Below are 21,277 nucleotides of genomic sequence, written 5' to 3'. Positions count from 1 at the left end.
CCCAAGTTCCCCAGGGTGGCAGCCGCTCAGCAGAGATCCTGGGGCAGCTGGAGGCAGGGCAGGAAGCCTAGACCGACGCGGTTTGCCCTATCTGTGGGCAGGAGGAGGGCCAGGCAGGGAGATGAAGGGGAAAGGGTGCTCAGGAGCTGGGATATGGAACAGACCGAGCCTTGGCTACAGCAGCGCAAGTTTATGGGGGCTAGCACGAGGCATTGCGGGCTACAGGACAACAACATGCTGAGCATGGCGCTCGCGTAAGCTATGCAGAGGAGCCAGGTCCTGCGGGGCTGCCGCGGCACTCGTTCAGTGCCGGAACTGTGGCACCGGGGAGGGGATGCGGATGTCTTGCCCCTTCTCCAGCCGCCGCTCACAGTCGATCAGGTAGTTCACACCGTCTATCACCAGCTGCACCAGCTCCACCTGTGCCAGGAGCACACATGTCCAGTCAGGGATATCCAGGGCCCCAGCAGCTCTCTGGCACCTGCCCGCCCCCCTGTGCCAAAGCCTCATGCTGCCCGTGCACCTGTGAGCACAGCACCCAGACCTGCAGTCGGCCCTGGCACGTGGCCCCATGACTGCTCTGGTGCAGGGGTCCGGTGTGCATGTGTGCTCGAGCCTCCCTGCCCAGGAGCAGCTCTGCCTAGCACCCACCTCGGACTTTCCCAGCCGATCCAGGTTGGAGATGTCAAAGATGCTGCCAGTAGCTGCTGTGTCCACTCCGCCTGTCCCACGCTTCTGCAGCCGGAGGTTCTCCAGGATCTTGGGGAAGCGGCTGTCCTGATGCCCAGAGAACAAGGGGCCTCAGCACTGGCCAGGCCCATCAGCAAAGGAATGGGGGCTCCGCAGCCAGTCACTGCCCAGGGCAGCCCCCGGGGGCTGGTGGGATCCACCAGCAAGGGAAGGGGTGCAGGGAACCCTGCTGTGAGCAGACCTAGGACTAGGTCTGTGTCCCAGCCCCCTCCAGCTGTGTACAGAGGCACAGCCTGGACCATGGCTGGCATTAGCTCTGCTTTGCTGGTGAACCTGGGCAAGGCCCAGGGATGGCTTCCCCACCAGCCATCACCCCTGCTGGGCTGTGGTCCAGGTGGCCCCCGCTCCTTGCAGATGTTGCTGCAGTCACTACCTTGCTCAGCAGTGGCAGCTTGATGTGGACCCCTGCCCGCAGCCCCGTGCCCAGGTTGGACGGGCAGGTCAGGATGTATCCCAGCCTCTCATTCCACATGAACTCCCAGCCTCGCTCCTGGATCAGCCGCTCCACCTGGGTCAAGAGGCAAAAGCAACTGTTCAACCCTGGCTCTGTGGTGCCTGGGCACATGTCCCTGTGGGCGCTGCCTGCCCGGGCGAGCATGTGGGGACCAGCCGGGCAAGAACCCTGCGTGGCCAGTGCCCTGACTGTCCATCCGTCCATCTGTCCGTCCATCCATCTGCAGGGCTGGCACAGTGCGGGCTGGCAGACACTCACCTCCTTGAGGCCCCGGCAGAACCGCTCGAACACGCGCTTCATGTTGCCACCCTTCTCCATGGAGATGATGCGTGTGTGGTCCTCCTCGTTGATCCAGATCAGGAAGGTCTTCTCGTTGTTGTGCCTAGGGATGCGGCAGCGCTCAGGCCACGCAGCGGCCGCGGGTCCCGGTGCTCGCCGCCGCCCGCGAGCCAGCCGCACCGGTGCCCCCGCCCGCGGCCGCTGCACCCGCTTCCGCCCGCAGCCGCGACAGCGCTGCCGGCAGCTGGACAGAGCCGCCGCGTCCGGCCCGGGGCTGCAAGGGCGAGGCCGCGCCGCGGCGCTGCCAGCCCATCCCGTCCCGTCCTGTCCGTCCGCAGGGCGCCCGCGCCGTAGGAGCTGGGTGCTGCCGGAGGCGCGGCGCAGCGCGCAGGGCCCGCGCCTAGGTGCCGGCTGCGGGCAGCTGGAGCGGGGAGACCGTGCGGGGCGCTGCGTTGCACGGGGGGCAGGGCCAGGAGGTGCCGCGGGCACGCGGGCTGCCGCGGGGCTCTGCAGGGATGCTGGGGAGGAGCCATGAGATTCACTTGTGCAAGGACAAGGTCTGGTGGCAGACGGAGAGCGCAGAGGGCGGGAAGGAGCCCCAGGGGCTCCAAAGCTGCCCCCTCCTCGGCCAGGTGGCTGCAGGCTGCGGGCGCCGGGCTGCTGCAGGGGCTGCGCGGGCAGCGGGCGGCTGCGAGCGGAGCGCCCGGCTGGCCGAGCGGCTGCGGCTGCCTGGGGCTCCGGTGCCGGCTCGCCCTGGGTTGCGCGTGGCGAGTGCAGAGACGCGTAGAGAGAGCATGGGGATGCGTGGGGGACGCAGGCGCCCTGCCGTGCAGTGCCGGCCGCCCCGGGCAGGCGCTCACCAGATGCCTCGGGCATCGGGCCAGTCGCGGGCCATTCCTGCTGCCGTCAGCAGCGGGGACACGGGCTTGTCGAAGAGGAAGTGGTCCTGGGGGCGAGGCGGCGGGTGAGCGTGCTCCCGGCCCCGATCCCCGCGCTGATCCCCACGCCGAGAGCCGCCTGCGGCCGCCGCAGCCGACTCACGTCGATGAGCTGCTGCTGTTCCTTCTCAGTCATCTCGCCGAGGCGGTAGTAGCGGCCCGCCAGGTCGCCGCCGAGGCCGCTCAGCGCCTCCACGGCCACCTTCTCCACCTCGCGCCTCTCGGCCCGCGTGCAGGCCGGAGGCAGGCTCAGCCCGCGGATGCTGCGCCCCGTCCGCACCCGGGACGAGAGCACGTAGCGCTCATCGAAGTGCCCGAACTTAATCTGGGGCCAGCGCGGGGGGGCTGTGATGGGGCTCACGCAGCGGCGCAGGCGCCAAGCCCGCGGGGCCCAGGGAAAGGTCCCTGCCGACCCCATCACCCCCCACCGGCCCCATCGCCCCTATCACCCCCTGCTGCCCACATCACCCCCCACCGCCTCCATCAACCCCCATCACCACTGCCTTCCTCATCGCCCCCACCGCCCCCATCAACCCCTGCTGCCCACATCATCCCCTGCCACCCTCATCACCCCTTGCCGCCCTCATCATCCTCCACCACCCCATCACCTCCACCACCCCCATTGCCCCCCGCTTCCCCATCACCTCCATTGCCCCCATAACCCCCATCACCTCTGCTGTCCCCTATCACCCCCATTACTCCATCACCCTCATCAACCCTCACTGCCCTTCATCGCCCCCCCCATTGCCTTATTACCCTCATCACGCCTTGCCATGCCTCATTACCCCCAAGCGCCCCCCATTTCCCCTGCTGCCCCCATTGCCTTCCATCACTCCCATCACCCCCACCACCTCCATCATCCTTGCTGCCCCTCCATCACACCCACCATCTCTGCTGTCCCCCATTGCCCCATCACCTCCATTACCCCCCATTGCCCCCATTTCCACCCCTGCCCAGGGCACGTGGTACCACTGCTGCTCACGCACCTTGCTGGCATCCAGGTCTGTGATATGCTTCATGGTGCGGGGGTTGTAGCCATTGTGCCGCTCCTGGATCACCGGGTCGAACAGGTCGGCAAACACCTGCAATCACAGAGACCATGCGGAGCGGGTGCGTGGCTGAGGGGTGGTGGGAACCGTCCTACCTCTGCACCACAATGGCCGTCTGTGGGGCAGCACTCAAGAGCCAGCTGCTGTGACAGACCTGCGTCCCTGCAGGCTGCTCTGGGGCCGCCCCAGGGCCTCTCCAGCTGCGCATGTCCTGCAGGCGCCCGCTGCTTCCACGCCCTGGAGAGCCTGGGCAGCTGCTCACCTCGTAGGTTTCTTCATCACCTGCTACCATGCCCACTGTCTTGATGAAAGGGTGGCCAGGGTTGTCCACGCCAGTCTGGATGCACTGGTCCAGGGTCCAGCCATTGGGGGTGGCCTTGTCACAGAGCCGGGCGTAGATGGCGGGTGTCAGGTTGCTGGCCATGCAGTTATTGTGTTTCCGCAGGTCAGGGTACTCAGCGCTGCAGAGGGAAGACTGATGAGTCCTGCTCTGGGGGCCAGGGGATCCAGTGTGTGCTGCTGCCCCGAGGCCCCAGGGCACTCGCAGGGCTGTGAGGGCAGCTCCGGGGAGGAAGATACAGCCACTCTGCCCACCCAGCCTTGCAGAGGCCACCTGGGAGAGGGCACAACATGCACAGCCACACGGCTGTGTTGCATGGTGATGTGGCTGCCGTGCACAGTAACACGGCCGGCATGTGTGGCAATGTGACTGGCATGCACAGTGACAAGGCTGGTGTGCACAGTGGCACAGCTGATGTGCACAGCGATACAGCTGGCGCCCGTGGCAATACGGCAAATGCCGGTGAGGGCAGAGAACTACCCAAACTGAATGTTGACACTGGCACAAAGACAAGGGGCCATGGTAAATCTGGACAGGTTGCTGGGTGCAGCTCATTACTAGCTGTGCTCCTAGGCGAGCTTGCTGAGCCAGCGGTGGGTGGCAATGCCGGCTGTGTGTGGGTGCATGGGCAGCTCGCAGAGGACTTGTGTGTTGAGCTGCTTTTGTGGCTAGGCCAGGGAGAGGGTCTTGCGCCCCTTCTTCTCCCTTGGCCTACCCCCAAAGCCCTCCAGATGCAGGGCTGCTGCTCTCCCTGGCCCCTTCTTCCAGACACTGGCCATCTGCCCAGTGGCAGGAGCCTGTTTCCACTGCAGTAAGTGGGCGCAGCCAGGGTGTGTCACCCACAGGCCCCTGGCACGTCCATCTGTGTGCGCTTGGTGCTGGCTGCAGGGCTGAGCACACCACTGGCCCCCACATCCCCCCAACCCAGCTGCAGCGGGGCAGCAAATTGGCTGAGCCTGATCTGTAGCTGGTGGGAACCACATCACTCTGGTGCAGTTTATTGTATTAGGGGACGCTTGCCTCTAATCAGCTTAGCGGGATGCCGTCTCCTGACCTCATTCCCACTTTAGCCAGGCTTTGTGCTTGTTCTGTGCTTGCAAGGATTGGCAGTGCAGGACTCCTCCAAAGCTCTCTGCAGCCAAAGCCCTTCTGCAGGGAGGTGGTGCCTCCCCCATCCCGTGGTGCGAGGCTGCCTCTCGCCAGCCCAGGCGTCCCCCCCACCCCAGTCCTAGGGACAGCTGTCCCCTCTCCAGGGTGGCACAGAGCAGCTTGTGGGAGGCTTCAGGCAGGGGAAGAGGTGCTGGTGCTGGCCTGGGTCTGGACTGTGGGAGCAAGAGCTGGCCACATTGCTGGCCGGGGCTTTGGGCATCCTCCCAGTCACTGAGACCCTGCTCTTGGGCCAAGTGTCTGCGCAGGGCGAAGGGTTTGGCTGCCGGTGCCCAGCCCCCACGCTGCAATGCAGAGTGCTGTCGCCACTGTCGCCTCCACCCCTGCGTCTGCAGGCCAAGAATGTGTGTTGGCCTTTCGCCTACAGCTTGGCCAGTGCCTGTGGCTTCCCGGGCTTTGTAGAAAGAAAGGGAGTTAGTGCTTACACTGCCTGCTCTGTGCAGGGAGGTCATTGCTGCCTCTGGCCTGACCCTGTGCAGGGAGACGTTTGCTCCAGGCAGGGCCTTATCCCAGGCTTTGCAGGCTAGGGGCTGCTCCCCCTCTGCTGGCTTGGGATGCTCCAGTTCAAAGGATGATTTGTCATGCATGGGATGGAGCTTGCCCCAGCCTCCTTCACTGCTCCTGCTGTGCACTGGCTATTGACCCATGTGCCCTCAGGGTACAGACATTTGCTGACCAGAGCAGGACATTAGGATGTGTCCGGTCCCCCTGCCATTTTCAGCACTGTGAGTGTTGCCTGGCATACCGGGCCTACAGCTTGGTGTGGTTTTCACCCTGGTGGAATCAGTGGACATCCAGAGACCCTAAAAGGTTGCTAAGGGAAGCAAGCTTACCGCCAATAAATACAAAGATGCTGCAGATTTATGCATATTAACTGATATGCTCAATCCACATCTTCACTGGGAAGTGTTCAAAGCATCCAAAACCTCAAGAGATTCAAGCCTCTGCCTACAGGCTCTGTGCTGCAGTGCTGATTTAGCTCCTAGGCTGAACGCGTTCTCTCCCCCACCCACCCCAGAAGGGCCCTGAATTGCAGCCAGCAAATCTGGGGAATCTCTTTCCAGCCTCTCTAAAACACCCAAATGAGTCTGGATGGTGCCAGAGAAGCAGGGTGACTTGGGAGAGGAAGGTGCTAAAGCTTTAGGGCTGTGCTCACAAGCACCCAGCAAAGCGAGCACAGGGCTGCATGGGAGACTGCCCTCTCTGTCGCCTGGCCGCTCTTCCTCAGGTGTGCTGTCCTGATATCCAGCTTTCTCCTGCCATGAGCAAGAAGATGACATTGCACTTGACCTTCCTGGGGTTGCCTTGACCCCTTGATCTGTGTCCTCAAAACTGGTTATAAAATTATGACATTTTTAGTATCAGGCTTTTGTGCCTATAGGGTGTGCTCCCGCAGGCTCCCCCACCTGCGGGGGCTGAGTAGCTATTTCTGCCAAAATATCTCAATGTGGCAGCAAGGCCTTTGCTACCACACCTGCTGCGGTGAGAGCCAGCACAATACCCCAGTCCTTCCCACAGCCTCAGGGTGCATCTGCCTGCAGCAACCACCCTCTGCATCCTTGCACTGGGAGGTGCTTCACCCCAGGACACCTGCTAAACGCTCAGTGGGTGTCAGCCTGTCCTCAGGCCCAGCAGCTCCTCCTGCAGCCACAGCCCGCTGCATCTCTCCCGGGCTCTTCACGGCTCATCCAGCAGCCTGCAGGTGTCCTTCCTGACACTGCAGGTGTCCTTCAAGGCACCACCAGCCACTCCCTCTCTGGCTGGAGTCCTGGCACTCGTGCAAGCGGCAGCCCCTCCACACGTCGCACCAGAGAGGTGTGGGGGGCTGTGCACAAGCAGCATGGTCCTGCTTGGTGGCAGCGGGAGGAGCTGGGTGCCGCCAAGGCAGCAGCACACAGCAGAGCAATGTGGCTCGTTTATGTGTGTGTTGGGGGGTGTTATCTGGGGACGATTCGGAGGGGAGGCTCAGTGGGACTGTTCAAGCATGATGCTGTGCCTCCTGTGGGACCCTGCTGGGCAGCGGGCACCTCTGTGCCCACATATCCTCTGCCACAGCGTCAGGAAGCCAAGGGGAGTGACGTGCCCACCCTCCCCGGAGCATGGCCATGCAGATCGCAGTGCTGCTGCTGTGCATGCAACCGCAGAGTGCTCCTCGGACCTCAAGACTGTTGCCAACATGCCCCAGTACTTAATTTAAAACCTAGCGGAGGAAAATCCCCGAAGAATGCCATGAATCCCCAATGGGGGGGGGGGTCTGTCTAGGCTCTTCTCAAATGTCAGCACTGTGGTAAAGACTGTTTCCAGGCAAATACACCCCACTAGGAAGCTCATCTCAGCATTTCCTAGCCACATCCTCCACCCCTGATTAAACCTCCTCCTCCAGACCCATTCCAGCCCCTGCTCCCCACAGACACTGCCTGGCTGTTCCTCAGCCCCTGCTTTTTTTTTTTTTTTTTGCATTAACAGTCAGACCTGCCGCTTTTCTCGAGTCTACTGCTCCTGCTGCAGCAACAGCTCTGCAGCACTTCCAGTTCCCCCCAACCCCCGAGCCACAAGCAAGGGTCTGGGAGGCATTTTTTATGTGCAAGGAGCACACTTCTGCAAGCAGGTTTAACAGGGAAACCGGCCAGCTTTCCCTAGACCCTGGCATCCTTGTCTGCAGGAGCGGGGTGCCTTTCTCACGCCAGTCTGGCAAGTCTCACAGGTCCTGGCGTTTTTTTCCCCACCATTCTCACTCAGTGAAGACCTGATGTCTGTGGTCCCGCAGTGTTCAGGAAGCTTGAAAATACAGTCCCTTTGGGAGGTGAATAAACAAAAATATCCACCATGTATCACTATTTGAACTCACGCCATTTCCAGCTCCTCATTTCTGCAGCCCAGCACAATGTGTCTGAGCCATGGAGCAAGCTCTTAGCACACAGCTTCCTGCATGAGCAGGGCTCTCAGCCTGCAATGCAGAGCAGCACTGCTCACTAACTACACAATGTTTGGTGCAGGGATCACAGCAGCCGCACGTGCTTGGAGCAGTAGCATCTCATCCCTTTCCCTGCTCCAGCCTTCACTGCACTTGGTCTCTGCCAGCAGTGGGATGGGGAGGAAAACATGCTCCTTGCCTTCCTGACCTGCCGCTGAGCAGTGCCAGGCCGAGCAGTCGGTGCCAGTGGCTCAAGGCAGGAGGGCCCTGCCAGTGGCTGCAGTGCACATCCTCCTCCTGGCCCTGTCCCTAACCCATCCTGTCATCTGAGGCATGCCTCCTCCCCTCTGCACCAGCCCTCTGCACTTGGTCCTCCATGCCGCACAGAACTAAGCAGTGCTGGGAGTAGGCGGAAGGAACCTGCGTCTGCCCCTCCCCAACATGAGGGCACTCAGCTCTGAAAGACCTTCTCTTCCTCATTGCTGAGGCGGGTGGTGTGCCCAGCGCCAGGCAGTGCCTCCACCAGAGACTGCTGGAGCTGGGTGCTGGTGGGGAGGGGGCAGCGCCTGGCTCCCTCCGGAGCCCAGCCCAGCTCCCCGGGGCAGCACTTGACAAAGAGCAATTTGAACAGGGAGCGACAGGAAACCTTCTGCTCTAGAGCTTGAACCTTAGCACCACTCTGCAGCTGGTTGCACTTATCTGGCTTAAGGGATCAGGCACAGGTTGTGTAAATACAGCTAGCAGCTCCTTCAGGCAGAGCCAGCATTATCCCCACAAACACCCCTAAGCCAGAGCCGTGGCCAAGCCTGCGCCTGGCTGCCCAGCTCAGCCCAGCACTCCCCATCCAGGCCATGCTCCGAGTCCTCACTGCACATCTCAGGGCTCATTTCATTCAGAGTTTGCCAGAAAAGGCAGGTGTCACTCCAGTACTTGCAAATGTACTGCACACACTGCCGAGCTGCCCCAGCCTCCCTGCACCCGTGGGCACCCACACCTCCAGCAGCAACCCTGCACATGAATGGAGCAGTGCAAAGCTGGGGTGACACACGGCGTCCCTCTCATGGCACGATGAACTGCTCTGCTTCCATGGGGCCATGGCCCCCTCTGACAGCCCCTTTAAAATCTGTGCCTCAGAGGAGTGAGTGAGGAACTGCCAGGAAACCTTTTCTTCAAAATACATGAGAAGTTCCTGACCCAAAGAAAACCGTGTGTGAAGATTGGTACAGCCAGATGGGGTCAGGCCAGGAGCTTTAGCCAGCTCCTGGGGGGCTGCAGAGAAGTTTCTGCTTGACATAGGCTCTTGCAGATGGAGTTCCTGGGTGTTTTGCCAAGATAAGAAAAAAAAATGCACCTTTTTGCACTATCCTGTTCCCACCAGGATATTGGCAAGTCTCCCCACCTCCTGCAACAGCTGGGCTAAGCCTGGGGTATTTCCTTGCTCGACATGTTTAGGAATCTTCCCTGACAGGCTAACAACACCTCCCAGCTCCATCCTCCTCAGAGAAATGTCCCCAGCATGCAAGCCCTGCTCTCAAGGATTTGTCCCCAGCTTTCACCGTCCCTTTTTCCTGCTCTGCCCACACGTGGTCCCCGGGCCTTGCTGGTGCAATGTCTTGCCTGCAGCATTTTGCCTGTCCTGCCAGGTCCATGGGAAGTTTCCAGGGTTTCCCCTTTCTGGACTAGCCCTGTGAGGCCCAGCCTGGCCCAGCCTGTAAGACAGGGGCCCTGTGTCGGCCGACTGCGCCCGGGACCAGGCCCCGGGGTGTCTCTAGGGATGTCGCCGGAGGTGGCACACGCGGGCACGGCCCCGAGTGGCTGCAGGCTCCGTGCGACCTCCGTGCCGGGAGCTGCACGTGCCCGCGGCCCCCCGCGGCAGCCCTGCCGAGCCGGCAGCTCCCAGCCCGGGCCCGCGGCTCCGCGCCCAGCGCCCCCGGCGCCGCCCGGCCCGGCCCCGGGCTCGGCGGCTCCCGGGCTCGGCGCCCGCGCGGCGCCGGCCGGGGCTCTCGGGCTCCGTCGCTTCCCGTCGCCGCCAGAGCCGCGGCCGGTGCGGGCGCAGGGCCGGGCGCAGGGCCGCTCCCGCCCGGCGCCCGCTGGAGCCACCGCGGGGCCCCGCGCCCGTCCCGGAGCCGCGGCCACGGCACCGCCGCCGCCGCCGCCGCCCGCATCCCCCGTTACCTGGGCGGGTAGCGCCGCCGCTGCCGGTCGCCCGCGCTGACCGAGTCCCGGGCGAGCAGGAAGCCGGCGGCGAGCGAGCCGGCGCCCACCATGGCCAGGAGGCCGGCGGAGCGGCGGCCCGGGAGGGCGCGGGCGAAGGTGCTGGCCATCGCGGCGCGGCGGAGCGGCGGCGGCGCGGCGCGGCGCGGCGGGGCGCGGCGGGGCGGGCGGACGTGATGGGACTGGGAACGGCGGCGGCGGGGAGGGCGCGGGGGCGGGGAGCCGCCGGGCGCGGGGGGGGCGCGACGGCACCGCCACCTGCCGCCCCGCCCCGCCCCGCCCGGGCCGCGCCGGGCCGGGCCGGGCCGGGCCAGCGCCGGGGGGCCGCGGGGCGGCCGCCGCCTTCAGCACCGCGCCCTGGACAGCGCCGGCGGCGGCGGCCGCGCGCGGAGCTCCGCAGCGCACGGCGCCGCGCAGCGCATCCTGCGCGGCTCCGCACCGCGCCCCGCACCGCGCAGCGCCCCGCAGAGCGCAGCGCATCCTGCGCGGCTCCGCACCGCGCCCCGCACCGCGCAGCGCCCCGCAGAGCGCAGCGCATCCCGAACGGCTCCGGCCCGCCCGCGCCTCGCAGCGCCCCGCAGCGCCCCGCAGCGCCCCGCGCATCCTGCGCGGCTCCGCACTGCCCCGCGCAGCGCCCCCCGCCCGGGCCCGCGGGCAGGGCCGGGCCGCGCCGGCGGCGCCGCGGGTGCGGCGGGGCGAAGTCCGCGCGCCCGGAGCCGGGAGGCGGCAGGGCGGGGCCGGGGCAGCCCCGGCCGGGCAGGGCGGCCGCCCGCGGTGCCGCAGGGGGCGGCGGTGGCCCAGCCCGGGCCGCAGCGGCACCGCGGCAGCGCAGAGCCGCCGCCGGGGCGCGGGCTGTTACCACGGCGACGCGCGGCCGTTGCCAGGGCGACGCGCGGGGCCGCGGGCGCCGCCGGGGCCCGGGCCGGCCCGCGCTCCACGTGCGCGCAGCAGCGCCCCGCGTCGCCGCCAGGGGCCGCCCTCACACCGGCGGCCCTGCCCCTCCGCTGCCGATTGGCTGGCGGTGACGGCGAGCGGGTCGTGACTGGTCGGCGGCGGTGACGACCGCGCAGGGCGAGGTTGGCGGCCGCAGGTGAGCGAGCGGAAATGGCGGCCCCCGGCGGGGCGCCCCCTGCTGCCGCCGGTCGGCGGGGCGCGGTGGCGGCCCCGGTGCGCCGCGGGGTCCGGGGCCTCGGGGCGGGGGCGGGGGCTGGGGCTGGGGCTGGGGGTTCGGGCCCAGCTGGCCGGGCCGGAGTGGGCGCGGCGGTGGCGGTGCCGCTGCTGGGCCCGGCGCGGCAGGCGCCCCGGCTCCACGGCGCGGATCCCGCCGCGCCCGGCCGCCGCGGGGTCGCCCGGGCCGGCTGCTCCATGCGCCGCGTCGCTGCGGGGCGCGGGGGTGCCTCGGACCTGCGGCGGGGCCCGGTGGCTCTCGCGGCCCGGTGGCGCCCGGGCTCCCCCGCTGCGGCCTGGCCGGGGCGGCAGCCGCTGCTCGGGCCGCGGCGTCTCGCGGAGCGCCGCCGTGCCCCGGCCGCGCTGGGCCGGCCCTTGGGGCGGCGCGGGGAGAGGCCGCGCCGCGCCGCTCCTGCCAGCCGTGCGCTTCTCCCGCCCGGGCGCGGAGGGTGGCACCGGGTGGACTTGCTCTGGATTGACCTGCCTGTGTGCCTGTGTTCTAGCTACGCGGATGCAGTCTCGTGCAAAACTGGCACTGGAAAGAGTCAGTATTTGAATTTACTGTTCTGGATTTACTTCTCCGTATTGAACGTCAGTGTAAACACTCCTGCCTTGGTGTAAACCCAAGGTAACTTTCACATCGTGCAAGGTGGTTACTACTGTCTGTTTCTCATGGGGCTGATGGGGGGAAGCACTCGGCTGAACAGCTCTTACAGAGGAGTTTATGTACGATGAATGAACTCGCTAGCTTACTCTGTGACACTTATTTTCCTGCTGATATGCTCCTAGACAGCCTTGAGTCTCCTTCATAGAAGTCTTCTGTGAAATGTGAAAGAGCTGAATTGTTACTGTCTGTACCTCATTTGATGTGTGAGGAAAGGGTATATGTATATGAATAACCAGTGTACAGAGTAATTATCAGTGCTGTGGTCTGAAAGGATGGGTTAAAAGTACAGGCTGCAGTTTGTGTGCTTATAAAACAAAACTAGCCAACATATTAATCCTCCTTAAATTAGAAACAAGCTTAAATATGCATGCCTTTATTATTTCCCTTTAAAAAAATGGGAGAATTATTTTATGCTTCAGTTCATTAGTAATTTTTTTATTTACAATTGTAATCTCAGAAAAAACTTGCTGCTGTAAAGTTTCACATTTAACAAATGATCCTATGAAAAAGACAAGATTGGGTCTCCTATACTTGCTATGTGAGCAACATGACACTTGCTCAGAGGTAGAAGTTATAAGCCAAGAGTTTTTACTAAATTTGCAAACAGCAGCACTTTCTAGTGGAAAGAACTCCTCCTAATCAGGAAGTATGAGATGTTTTAACCACTAGTGTATTCTGTGTTTGAAGTTGCTGATGGTTTTGGAATTTCTGAAAATGCCTCTCAGACAGAATTGTACTTTTAGAATTGCAGCTTCGGTATTCTGGTTTTGAACACACTGAACTACACAAATAGAACATGGCAAGCTTGTTCTAATACACTAAGTCCAAATAGCTTTTAATAATTAACTCTGCAATAGTTTTGAAGCAATTAAGAGTTTATGCCACTTACTTTTTGACAAGAGTACATCACTTTTTGCATTTAAGTGTGTAATTAACCTTTAATACAAAGCCCTTATGACAAGGGATTAACTCTTTAGGCAAAGTTACTTCACTGAAGCCCAAGCTTTCAGTGTGTTTTAATGCAGTTTTATAGAGTTCAACAAGACCAACATTAGTATTTTCTAAAATACCAACTGTGCATATTCATAAAGATTGCAGTGTTGCAGATATTTGAACTGACTTAAATCAGGCTGAGGTTCTATAAACTAATTTATCTTTGCCACCTGTTTGCATGCAGTGGTGTCCTGTGCTCTTCTGACCTCTGGTCAAACGCTTCCCCTAGATTCCCTGGAATGCACAAGCCTAGTGTCCAGACCTAGATCTGCCTTGTCTACCTACCTCTTACAGGGGCTGCTGCTAGCGATGTGGCCAGGCTTGTTTGGTTGCTGCATGCCACAAGCAAAGGCAGCTCTTGTCCTTCAGCCCTCCACAGTAGGGATTGCACTTTCAAATCATGCAGCTGCACCTGTAACAGGCTTCATTAATAAAATCAAAAGAACTTTCAATAGTCAATGCCACATGGTGTGCAAAATTCTTCGCTTCTAAGTTTTTGGTATTTCAAAGTGGGGCACAAAGAATAAATATCTTAATCTGTGAACACCCTTAGCTAAACAGCACCAGAGTTATCTGCTGGGGAACCTGAAAACATTTTATGGCCTCATTTCTTGTTCCTAATACAGGGCAGTCTAGAGAGCTGAAGAATTAGTCCCTGAACTCTTAGGACAAGGTTTACATCTCAATTTCAGATTATGTGTCAGCAGCTAATGATTGCCATTAGTTAATTACTTTTGGTATGATTGTGTAGCAGATCTTACGTGCCCTTGTTGGGAGGCAGTGCAAGAATATCTGTAGTTGTAAGCAGCTGGTGTACATTTCCTCATGTATTTGTGATGGGATTAGGAAGACAGAAGAGTCTATACTCAAAGCTGTAATCTTGTTTAACTGAGGTTTTTATGTGTGTTCGTTGGTTGTTTTTTTTTTGTGTGTGTGTGTGTTGGGGGTGGGGGCTGCGATAATGTTTTTAACCCTCTCAGCAAATTCAACCAGCAGTATTTACTTAACACTTAATTTTCCCACTATGGTTTGTGAAAGGTTAGAGACCTGCAGCACTCCTGGCCCATGGGAACTGGTCTGAATGAATGAAAAAGATGTGGAACCATGTGTTCATCAGCATATGTATTTGAGAAGCAAACATGACTACTTTCAGCTCATTTCACAGAGCTCTAGGTTTGGATAAAAGAAGTAGCAGTGAAGGTGTGGGCTGAGCACTATGCAGGAACTCTGCTGGTACTATCCTGTGAGAATTTGCCACACTTCTGGCAAAATAAGCTCTATGATAACCTTGCACTACATCTAATTCAGGCATGGCTGCAAAACCTGATGTTACTAGCATTTGATACCAACCAAAATAGTGCTCCATTGTCTACTTCCCTTTAAGGGTCATGGTCTGTTTGAATTTTAGGTGCCTTAATTATGCCTGTTGATAACAGTATCAAGAAACTGTGTACTGGCTTTATAGAAATCCAGAAAAAAGATCTAGTTTGAACAGGAAGCTGAAAAAGATTTTAGTTATCCTGCTACCCCTTCCCCACACCAGAAACCATCTGTGAGATAACAAGGCTTTCACTGTCGACACCAATGGGATTACTGATACTTCTGTGAGACTCTAGCTTTTTAGTATGATGTATTGTGACCTATGGGAATAGCTACAGAGCAAAGTAGAGGCTTTTTTTTTCTGGAAGAGAAGCAGGAATGTAGAGAACCTGTTGCTTTCTTAGTTCTTAGGGCAAAAGGTTTTTCTGCTGCCTGATTTATTGTTCAAGGAGGGAGATGAAGGGAGGGACCCTGGAGAGAACAACCCTCCTCCTCTTGCATGGTTTATTTCAAGTACACTGTCAGCTTGAGGGCTGATGACTTCATGCTGAGGTCTCATTCTGTGCTAACATGCTGAGGCAGCGGAGTCCAGGAATGAAGATAGTTCCTAAATAATTTGGGAAGCCTACTCTTGTCCTTGTGTTGTATCAGTAGGACTGAGAGGCACACGGTGAAAACTGCCTGTACAGCCTGATTTACCAGCACTGTTGCCAGCACCAGTAGATGGTACTGATGGTAAACTACAGCTTTGACCCTTGTTAATTTAGACACTCTTCTGTTTTGAATAAGCACTGTGTCTTAATGTGCATATGGGAGCACCTAGGACTTGGCTTTGTGTGCAAGCAGAATGTTGGAGTGAGCTAGCAGTAATGCTGAGGAGATCATCCTTGATATGGTAGAAGCAAAGTTTGGTCTTGATGTGTCATCTCTCTGGTTTCTGTTGTGTTGGTGTGGGCTACCCCAATAGATCTGGTATGTTAACTTACAGATGTGCCATCTCTATGTGTGGCTTTAGGGCTGTTGTCTGGTGCATTTCTGCTTCAGTGATCTCTCTGAGCACTTACCCGTTAAATCATCTGTCCTTTCTGAGAATATGCACAGCCTTTCTGCGTGGAGACATACTTTGTTTTTACACTTATTTCCAAAGGGGTTTCACAACCAGTTGGATTGCTGTCTGTGTGTTTGATTCTTTTGCTTGTTACCATTCTGCTCAAATAAATTAAGTCAGTCTCCCTCTCTTGTTCTCTATGAAGGGGTTCTCATCTACTGTGAAACTGTGGTGGCAGCAGGCAAATTTCATTTAAATAGTTTTCTCTGCTTGTGAAGAGCTGGCAGAGATGATGGCAAACTGATGGAGTTGTAAGTGGCAGAACAGTGTCCTGGGGTATACTGGCTGTAAGGGGTAGTGTGCTTCTGAAGAATAGGAAATGCAGTAGCTGTCAGTCTGAGTAATGCTGGAGATCATTTAAGAGCATGAGAAGCAGTGTCCACTCTTAGCAAGTGCTTAATAACACAATGTGTTTACAAAGTCCTCTTCTCAACATTGCATGTATTTGTATAAGTAGAATGCTTTTCACTGTTTTATGGTCATGGAAAATAATATAAATGACAACTGCTCGACACTTACGTACGTGCAGCTTTTGGCAGAGGTGAACAGCTGTATCCTTGATGCAAACAGGCCATACATACTGTGTATTCAAAGTGTCACTTGTGCAGCACAGTGTGCTACTACATAGATGATAGTGCAAGATGCACTCCTTTCCTGGTGTGTGTGTGTGTGTGTGTGTGTATGTATATTTATATAGCATAGCTTGTATCTTGATAATCAGTGTATGTGGTCACACAGGAAATCAGAACTAGCTTGCAAACTCGAGGCCTTGATCTACAGCCCAAACTACTGCTAGCTTGCGAACTCAAGGCCTTGATCTGCAGCCCAAACTACTGCTGTTGCTTACTCTGTGTCTTCTTTCCTTATCTAAGAGTTGTCACTTCTTCCTTTTCCTTCCTCCACCAAACTCGCATACCTCTCAGATTAACCTTTTTGTTATTGTAGGTCGTCTTGAGCTAAGGGAATGAAAATTGGGATTGGAAATTCACCTTTGTTCTCCTAAGCTTCAACCAAACTTCTGGAGTCACAGTTGAAGTCTTTGGGTGTATGAAGCCACAAGTGTATCCATTGTCCTAGTCAATGATTTAGACAACGGACTGGAGCATGCATCATTGTAAGGTTTAAATATTTCAATGCTAGTAGTGACACTGTCCCTTTCCCACTTGCCGCAAATATGTTAATTGCGCAGTGGGGCTGCCCATGTAAAATGGTTCTGGATCCTCTACCCTGGCCTGTCTCTGAGAGTCTCTTCCTGTATCACTGGCTCCGGCTCCACCTTTGCCCAAAGGCTTTCTTCCTCTCAACTTGATTCTCTCCTTTTGTGCTGGGCAGCCTGTCCCTGGGTTCATTCACACCACATCAGTCCCTGACCTGCCCCTGGCTTGCTCTGGTCAGAAGATCATTCTTACCTATTTTTGTATATTATGATTCCAGAGCGGGATGGTCGGCCACCGAGGCTACAATGTCGTCCCTGACGACTTCCACTGAGGGAGAAAACTCCACTCCCAGGTTTGTTGTTGGTGCCAGGGACGATGAGACGGACTTCCTCGGATCAAACATGAAGACAGATGAAATCGATTTCTTTGAAGATGATGAGGAGGAGGAATCGGTAAGGAGATCCTGGCATTCTGCTTTGGAGCATCTTTGCAGAGTTTCTGGGTCTCAGCAAGATTTTGAGTGGTTACTGTGGAGGCACTAGGCTACATGGCATAGCCATGTGGAAGGGCTGTTTCATCCTTGATGGGATGCACTACAGTATCATACTGTCAGACTTAGTCTCTCATAGTCCGGTATATCTTAGCCGTTTTGCTTTGCAGGTCTTTCAGGTACAATAGTAGACAACTTTGTCCTGGCAATTTAGGCCTAAATCTCTTATGAATCTATTTTACTAGAGAAGATTTTGAGGAAAACTCTGGGAATTGTGAATAAAGAAGTGTCTGCAGATTTGAAGCAGTTCTTCTTTTCTATAATCTGCAGGAGCAGAATGCAGAAAGGAGAATCATCTCCAGCTTCCGACTGCTATTGGCCCTTATTCAGCCCACTCCTGGTTTCCCACAATGGCACTTGTTAGGGGCATTTGTTCAGAGATCCTTCTGTTAACTGAAGTTTTCTTGCTGCTTAGTGATCTGAATGGACTGTGACTCATGCTAAACTGCACTGACATAACTTTAGGATAGTATGTAGTGGCCTTGCAGAATTTTAATCTACTGTTTTCCTGTCCATTTTATTTGGTATATGATGCAGCCTCTGAGGGCCAATACAATTCTGTCCTGCAGCATAAACAGAAAATGTAGTAGGCAGTATATACTGACCTCCTCTTTCAGGATGGCAAAGTAGCTCTCTAAAGATAATGCAGAGCAAACAGTGAATAGGTGGGACTTGTCTCTGCAAGACCTACTGGCAAGGGCACTGCAGTGAAGTAAAGAAACTGATCTTTTGCTCTGTTGATTTGACTAGAGCTTATTGTTTTAAGTTAGGAAGTGGTGGTGTGTTTTTGTTTGTTTGTTTGTTTTTGGAATGGGTTGAGCAAATTATTCCAGAGTGGGGTGGAATGTGCGACACTTTGCTCCTGAGAAAATCATCTGTCCATCCCAGAGAAGCTCTGTTTGGTGCTTTTAGCATGTTAGAAGTAACATTTCTTCTGGGTAAGAGGAGCTGCTTTTTCCCGATGTGGAAGCTCTACAGTGTTGCATGGTGATCTGCTGCCTGTTCCAATACAGAATTCCAGACAGAAAATGTGTTAAGGATGAACTATATCAGCAGCCCATGGGAATTTACCTTTAGGAAGAATTCAGTGATATCATATTGATGCGCCAGTGATTGGAGTGGCCAGTGTTTGTATTTTGAGGTAGTTGAGACTGTTTTTTCTTTTTTTTAATCTTTTTTCCTTTCTCTTCAGCTCAGTTCTTTCCCTATAAGTTGTGACTTGTAAGAGAAAGAGGCGACTATTTTTCAAAGAGATGTCAGATTGGAAACAAGAGTCCAATGGTCTCTGCTGATCAGTCTAGCTTAATGAAGTGGAATTAAGGAACAGCAAAAGCAGGAAAAGTATAGGGTGGAAATATGGAGCCAAGACTGAAATCTGCTGTTTTGCTGTGTGCTGTGTTCTGCACAAGGGACTTGGGATGCTGCTTTGCTCCTGGTTGTGTGAGATGCTGGGACCATATGCCAGTGCAGCTGCTGTTCGCATTGCCGCTGTACTCTTTAAGTCTCCCTTGCAGTTTTGTTATTGACCTAGGAACCCATAGGGGCTCCCTTCAAAAATACACTGTTACATACCTTGATGCTGGATGAAGAGCTACATAGCAGATAGGGCGAAGGAATTGGAAGCCCTTGGATTTCGTAGATACTCTTTGCTGTGAAATCTGAACCCTTGGCTTTGGGAGTTGCTGCAGTAATTCCAGAGGTCTCAGTTTATGGCTTGAAGCCACCATTCTGTGTCTTGAAGCCACCGTTGTGTCTTGTGTATTTGCAATCCTGCATGTATCACTTTAGATGACCTTACTGAATTTAATCTTGCCTGGGCCAGAATTTCTGTTGAATACACCCAATCTGAGTTTAAAAAGTCAGTGATGGAAAGTCCTAACAGACCTTAACCTGTTTCTCAGCTACTGTTATCAGTGTTTTTAAAAATGCATGTCTTTTCTCTAATTATACTTATTAGACTTCTTTCCACTAGATCTTGCTGTACCTTTGTCAGGTAGATGGGAAAGTCTTCTGAACTATTTCTCTTCTACTCATAGCTAATGCTGTCACTTCTCATTTCTTTTCTCTCACATAAGAGAAACAGGCTGAGCTCCTGGAGTCTTTTACTATACAGCATTTGTGGCTCTTTTTGGAGTCCTCCTAACTATATCAACAGTTTTTGTACAGGATTCCAGATCCTGCTGCTTGTTCAAGTGCCAGATACTTCTTTCTGACCTTAGCATTAGTGTCTAGAAAGAGGAAGACATGCATATTACCTGGCAAAGAAGCAGCTGTTTTGGAATGTTTCTCTGTGACATCTACAAGTGAAATCTAGTGGGAGCTGGAAGTGTACATAGATTTGAGTCTAGCAAGATCTGGGAGTGGATGTAGTTCGAAGAAAATCCTTCATTTATTCCAAGGTGCTGTATTTCTATGCTGTTGTAGTTTGAATTCAGTAAAGTAGCTGACCCTGTACTAAACTACCACGTGTCTTCCCTTAGCCACCTGAACGGCAGATTGTGGTTGGAATATGTGCCATGACCAAAAAGTCCAAGTCAAAGCCCATGACGCAGATTCTGGAGCGTCTGTGCAAGTTTGAGTATATCACAGTGGTGATTATGGGGGAAGATGTTATTCTGAATGAACCAGTAGAGAACTGGCCCTCTTGTGACTGCCTTATCTCCTTCCACTCCAAAGGTAAAAAATCTGTGTGGCAGGCCTTATCCTATCTGAGATCTGAGCAAGGGAGTTTTCTTTCATCTTTTTCTTTTTTCGCTCCCCACCCCTGCCACCCTGCATTTCAGGATTCCCACTGGATAAAGCAGTTGCTTATGCCAAGCTGTGCAGGCCGTTTTTGATTAATGACCTTGATATGCAGTATTACATCCAGGACAGGTAGGTGTTTGGGATCCTCTGAAGCCTCCTCCCTCTTCAGCTGATTCCCCTTTTCAGCATGTTGTGCAAGCTTCATCTTCCTGGCTGTAAGCAAACAAGTAGTGGGCTGGGGGAAAGATGCTTTGGCAAAATGGCTTCTAGGGGTTGTTCCCCCTAACATGAGGGAACTAGGTTTCAGGGTGAAACCACTGAGACATGGCATATTTTATCTTCTTATGCAAATGGACTGTAAGGCAAAACTGAGTGAGTTAAGAGGATGTGATCTCACAGGATGAGACTGGCATGACTAAGACAAAGACTGGTCTCTGAGGAAAAGAGCCAAGTAGTGGGATGAGACTCTGGGGAAGAAATTGAGAGCAGCAAAGCCAGGCTAAGGAGGGAATATTGGAGGGCGTATACCCCTCCCTTGAAGAGGATATATTGGTCAGACACTTCAAGAGGCTTTTCAGTCAGCTCTTGGTTAAGTTAAGTTGATGGATTAAGTCAGTCAGGAAGTCAAATGCTAACTTTCAGTCATGTACTTCAGTTCATATAGTCAGAGTACTTTGACCGCATGTGAGTAGCGCTAATACCAGACACCAGACTTCACATGTGTCTTTGGGCTGTAGGCAGCATTCCTGCGGGTGTTGATAGACACTGTAGTGAGAGAAATGCAGCTTCCCCTTTGACGTCAGGTGTAAAGTAAGGCATGGGTGATGGGCAACTGAATGTGACAGCACCCCTTGAGGGGGCACATCTGGATAGCTGACATCTGCTGGGTATGTTGCTGTTGATTGGGCAGGTGCTAGCAAATGGGTGTCCCCATTTAGGCCCAGCAGAGGTCTGCTCTGGGATGCTTCCATAAGGAGTAGGGCTGAGGTATGCCCTGTAGCTTGTGAGTCTCATCTGGAGAACACATACTGAAAGTATTTGCAGTTTTGAGACTTTCTTGTGTTCATTTGACTTCGTTTTTTGTCAGTGAAAATGAAGCCTTTCTCTTGGTATGTACTGAGGACCTTCCAGACCCTTCTGTTGATCCTCACTGTTTTTGTCCTCTGCAGACGGGAAGTATATCGAATTCTTCAAGAAGAAGGAATAGACTTGCCCCGCTATGCTGTGCTCAATCGAGACCCTGATAGACCAGAAGGTAGGTGTCCAGGCTCTGCTGAGAGACATTTTTGCATACTGTACCATTTAAGATATTCTGCAGAGACCGGCACTGATAATGAGCTTGAACAGGCCTGATTCCTAAGTTTGTCAACTGACTTGGACACTGGTCGAAGGCTAAAATGCTGAAGTTGGCAGACTAGCCAGGACCTAAGGGGGTCAGCTCTGCAGTAGGGCTGTTTGCCCCCTT

At 55.6% G+C, this 21,277-nt stretch overlaps 2 protein-coding genes across 6 annotated transcripts in view; one reads left to right on the top strand and one right to left on the bottom strand.

The window, feature by feature from the left end:
- Positions 1–201: 201 nt before the first annotated feature.
- On the bottom strand, positions 202–10,215 carry CKMT1A (creatine kinase, mitochondrial 1A). Its single transcript, XM_062583643.1, has 9 exons — positions 10,067–10,215; positions 3,733–3,931; positions 3,408–3,503; positions 2,525–2,746; positions 2,344–2,429; positions 1,463–1,586; positions 1,124–1,258; positions 652–777; positions 202–420 (listed from the first exon to the last, which is right to left on the bottom strand). The coding sequence occupies exons 1-9, from the start codon at positions 10,213–10,215 to the stop codon at positions 304–306; spliced, it is 1,254 nt and encodes a 417-aa protein (XP_062439627.1). The 3' UTR covers positions 202–303.
- Positions 10,216–11,161: 946 nt separating this feature from the next.
- Positions 11,162–21,277, top strand: part of PPIP5K1 (diphosphoinositol pentakisphosphate kinase 1) — a 53,159-nt gene continuing 43,043 nt past the window's right edge. For 2 of the 5 annotated variants that reach the window (XM_062584216.1, XM_062584214.1), the window contains exons 1-6: positions 11,869–11,900; positions 16,306–16,474; positions 16,795–16,969; positions 19,548–19,743; positions 19,851–19,941; positions 20,982–21,067. In XM_062584216.1, the coding sequence (XP_062440200.1) occupies positions 16,823–16,969; positions 19,548–19,743; positions 19,851–19,941; positions 20,982–21,067 (520 nt within the window). In that variant the 5' untranslated portion in view covers positions 11,869–11,900; positions 16,306–16,474; positions 16,795–16,822. Of the gene's footprint in view, positions 11,196–11,868; positions 11,901–16,305; positions 16,475–16,794; positions 16,970–19,547; positions 19,744–19,850; positions 19,942–20,978; positions 21,068–21,277 lie in introns of those variants that run through there. The other 3 variants (XM_062584215.1, XM_062584213.1, XM_062584217.1) reach the window with 3 other exon arrangements.

This window comes from Rhea pennata, chromosome 10 (assembly GCF_028389875.1).
Source record: "Rhea pennata isolate bPtePen1 chromosome 10, bPtePen1.pri, whole genome shotgun sequence".
NCBI lineage: Eukaryota > Metazoa > Chordata > Aves > Rheiformes > Rheidae > Rhea > Rhea pennata.
Note: the sequence above shows the minus strand (reverse complement) of the source record. Positions and strands in the feature narration are given on the sequence as shown.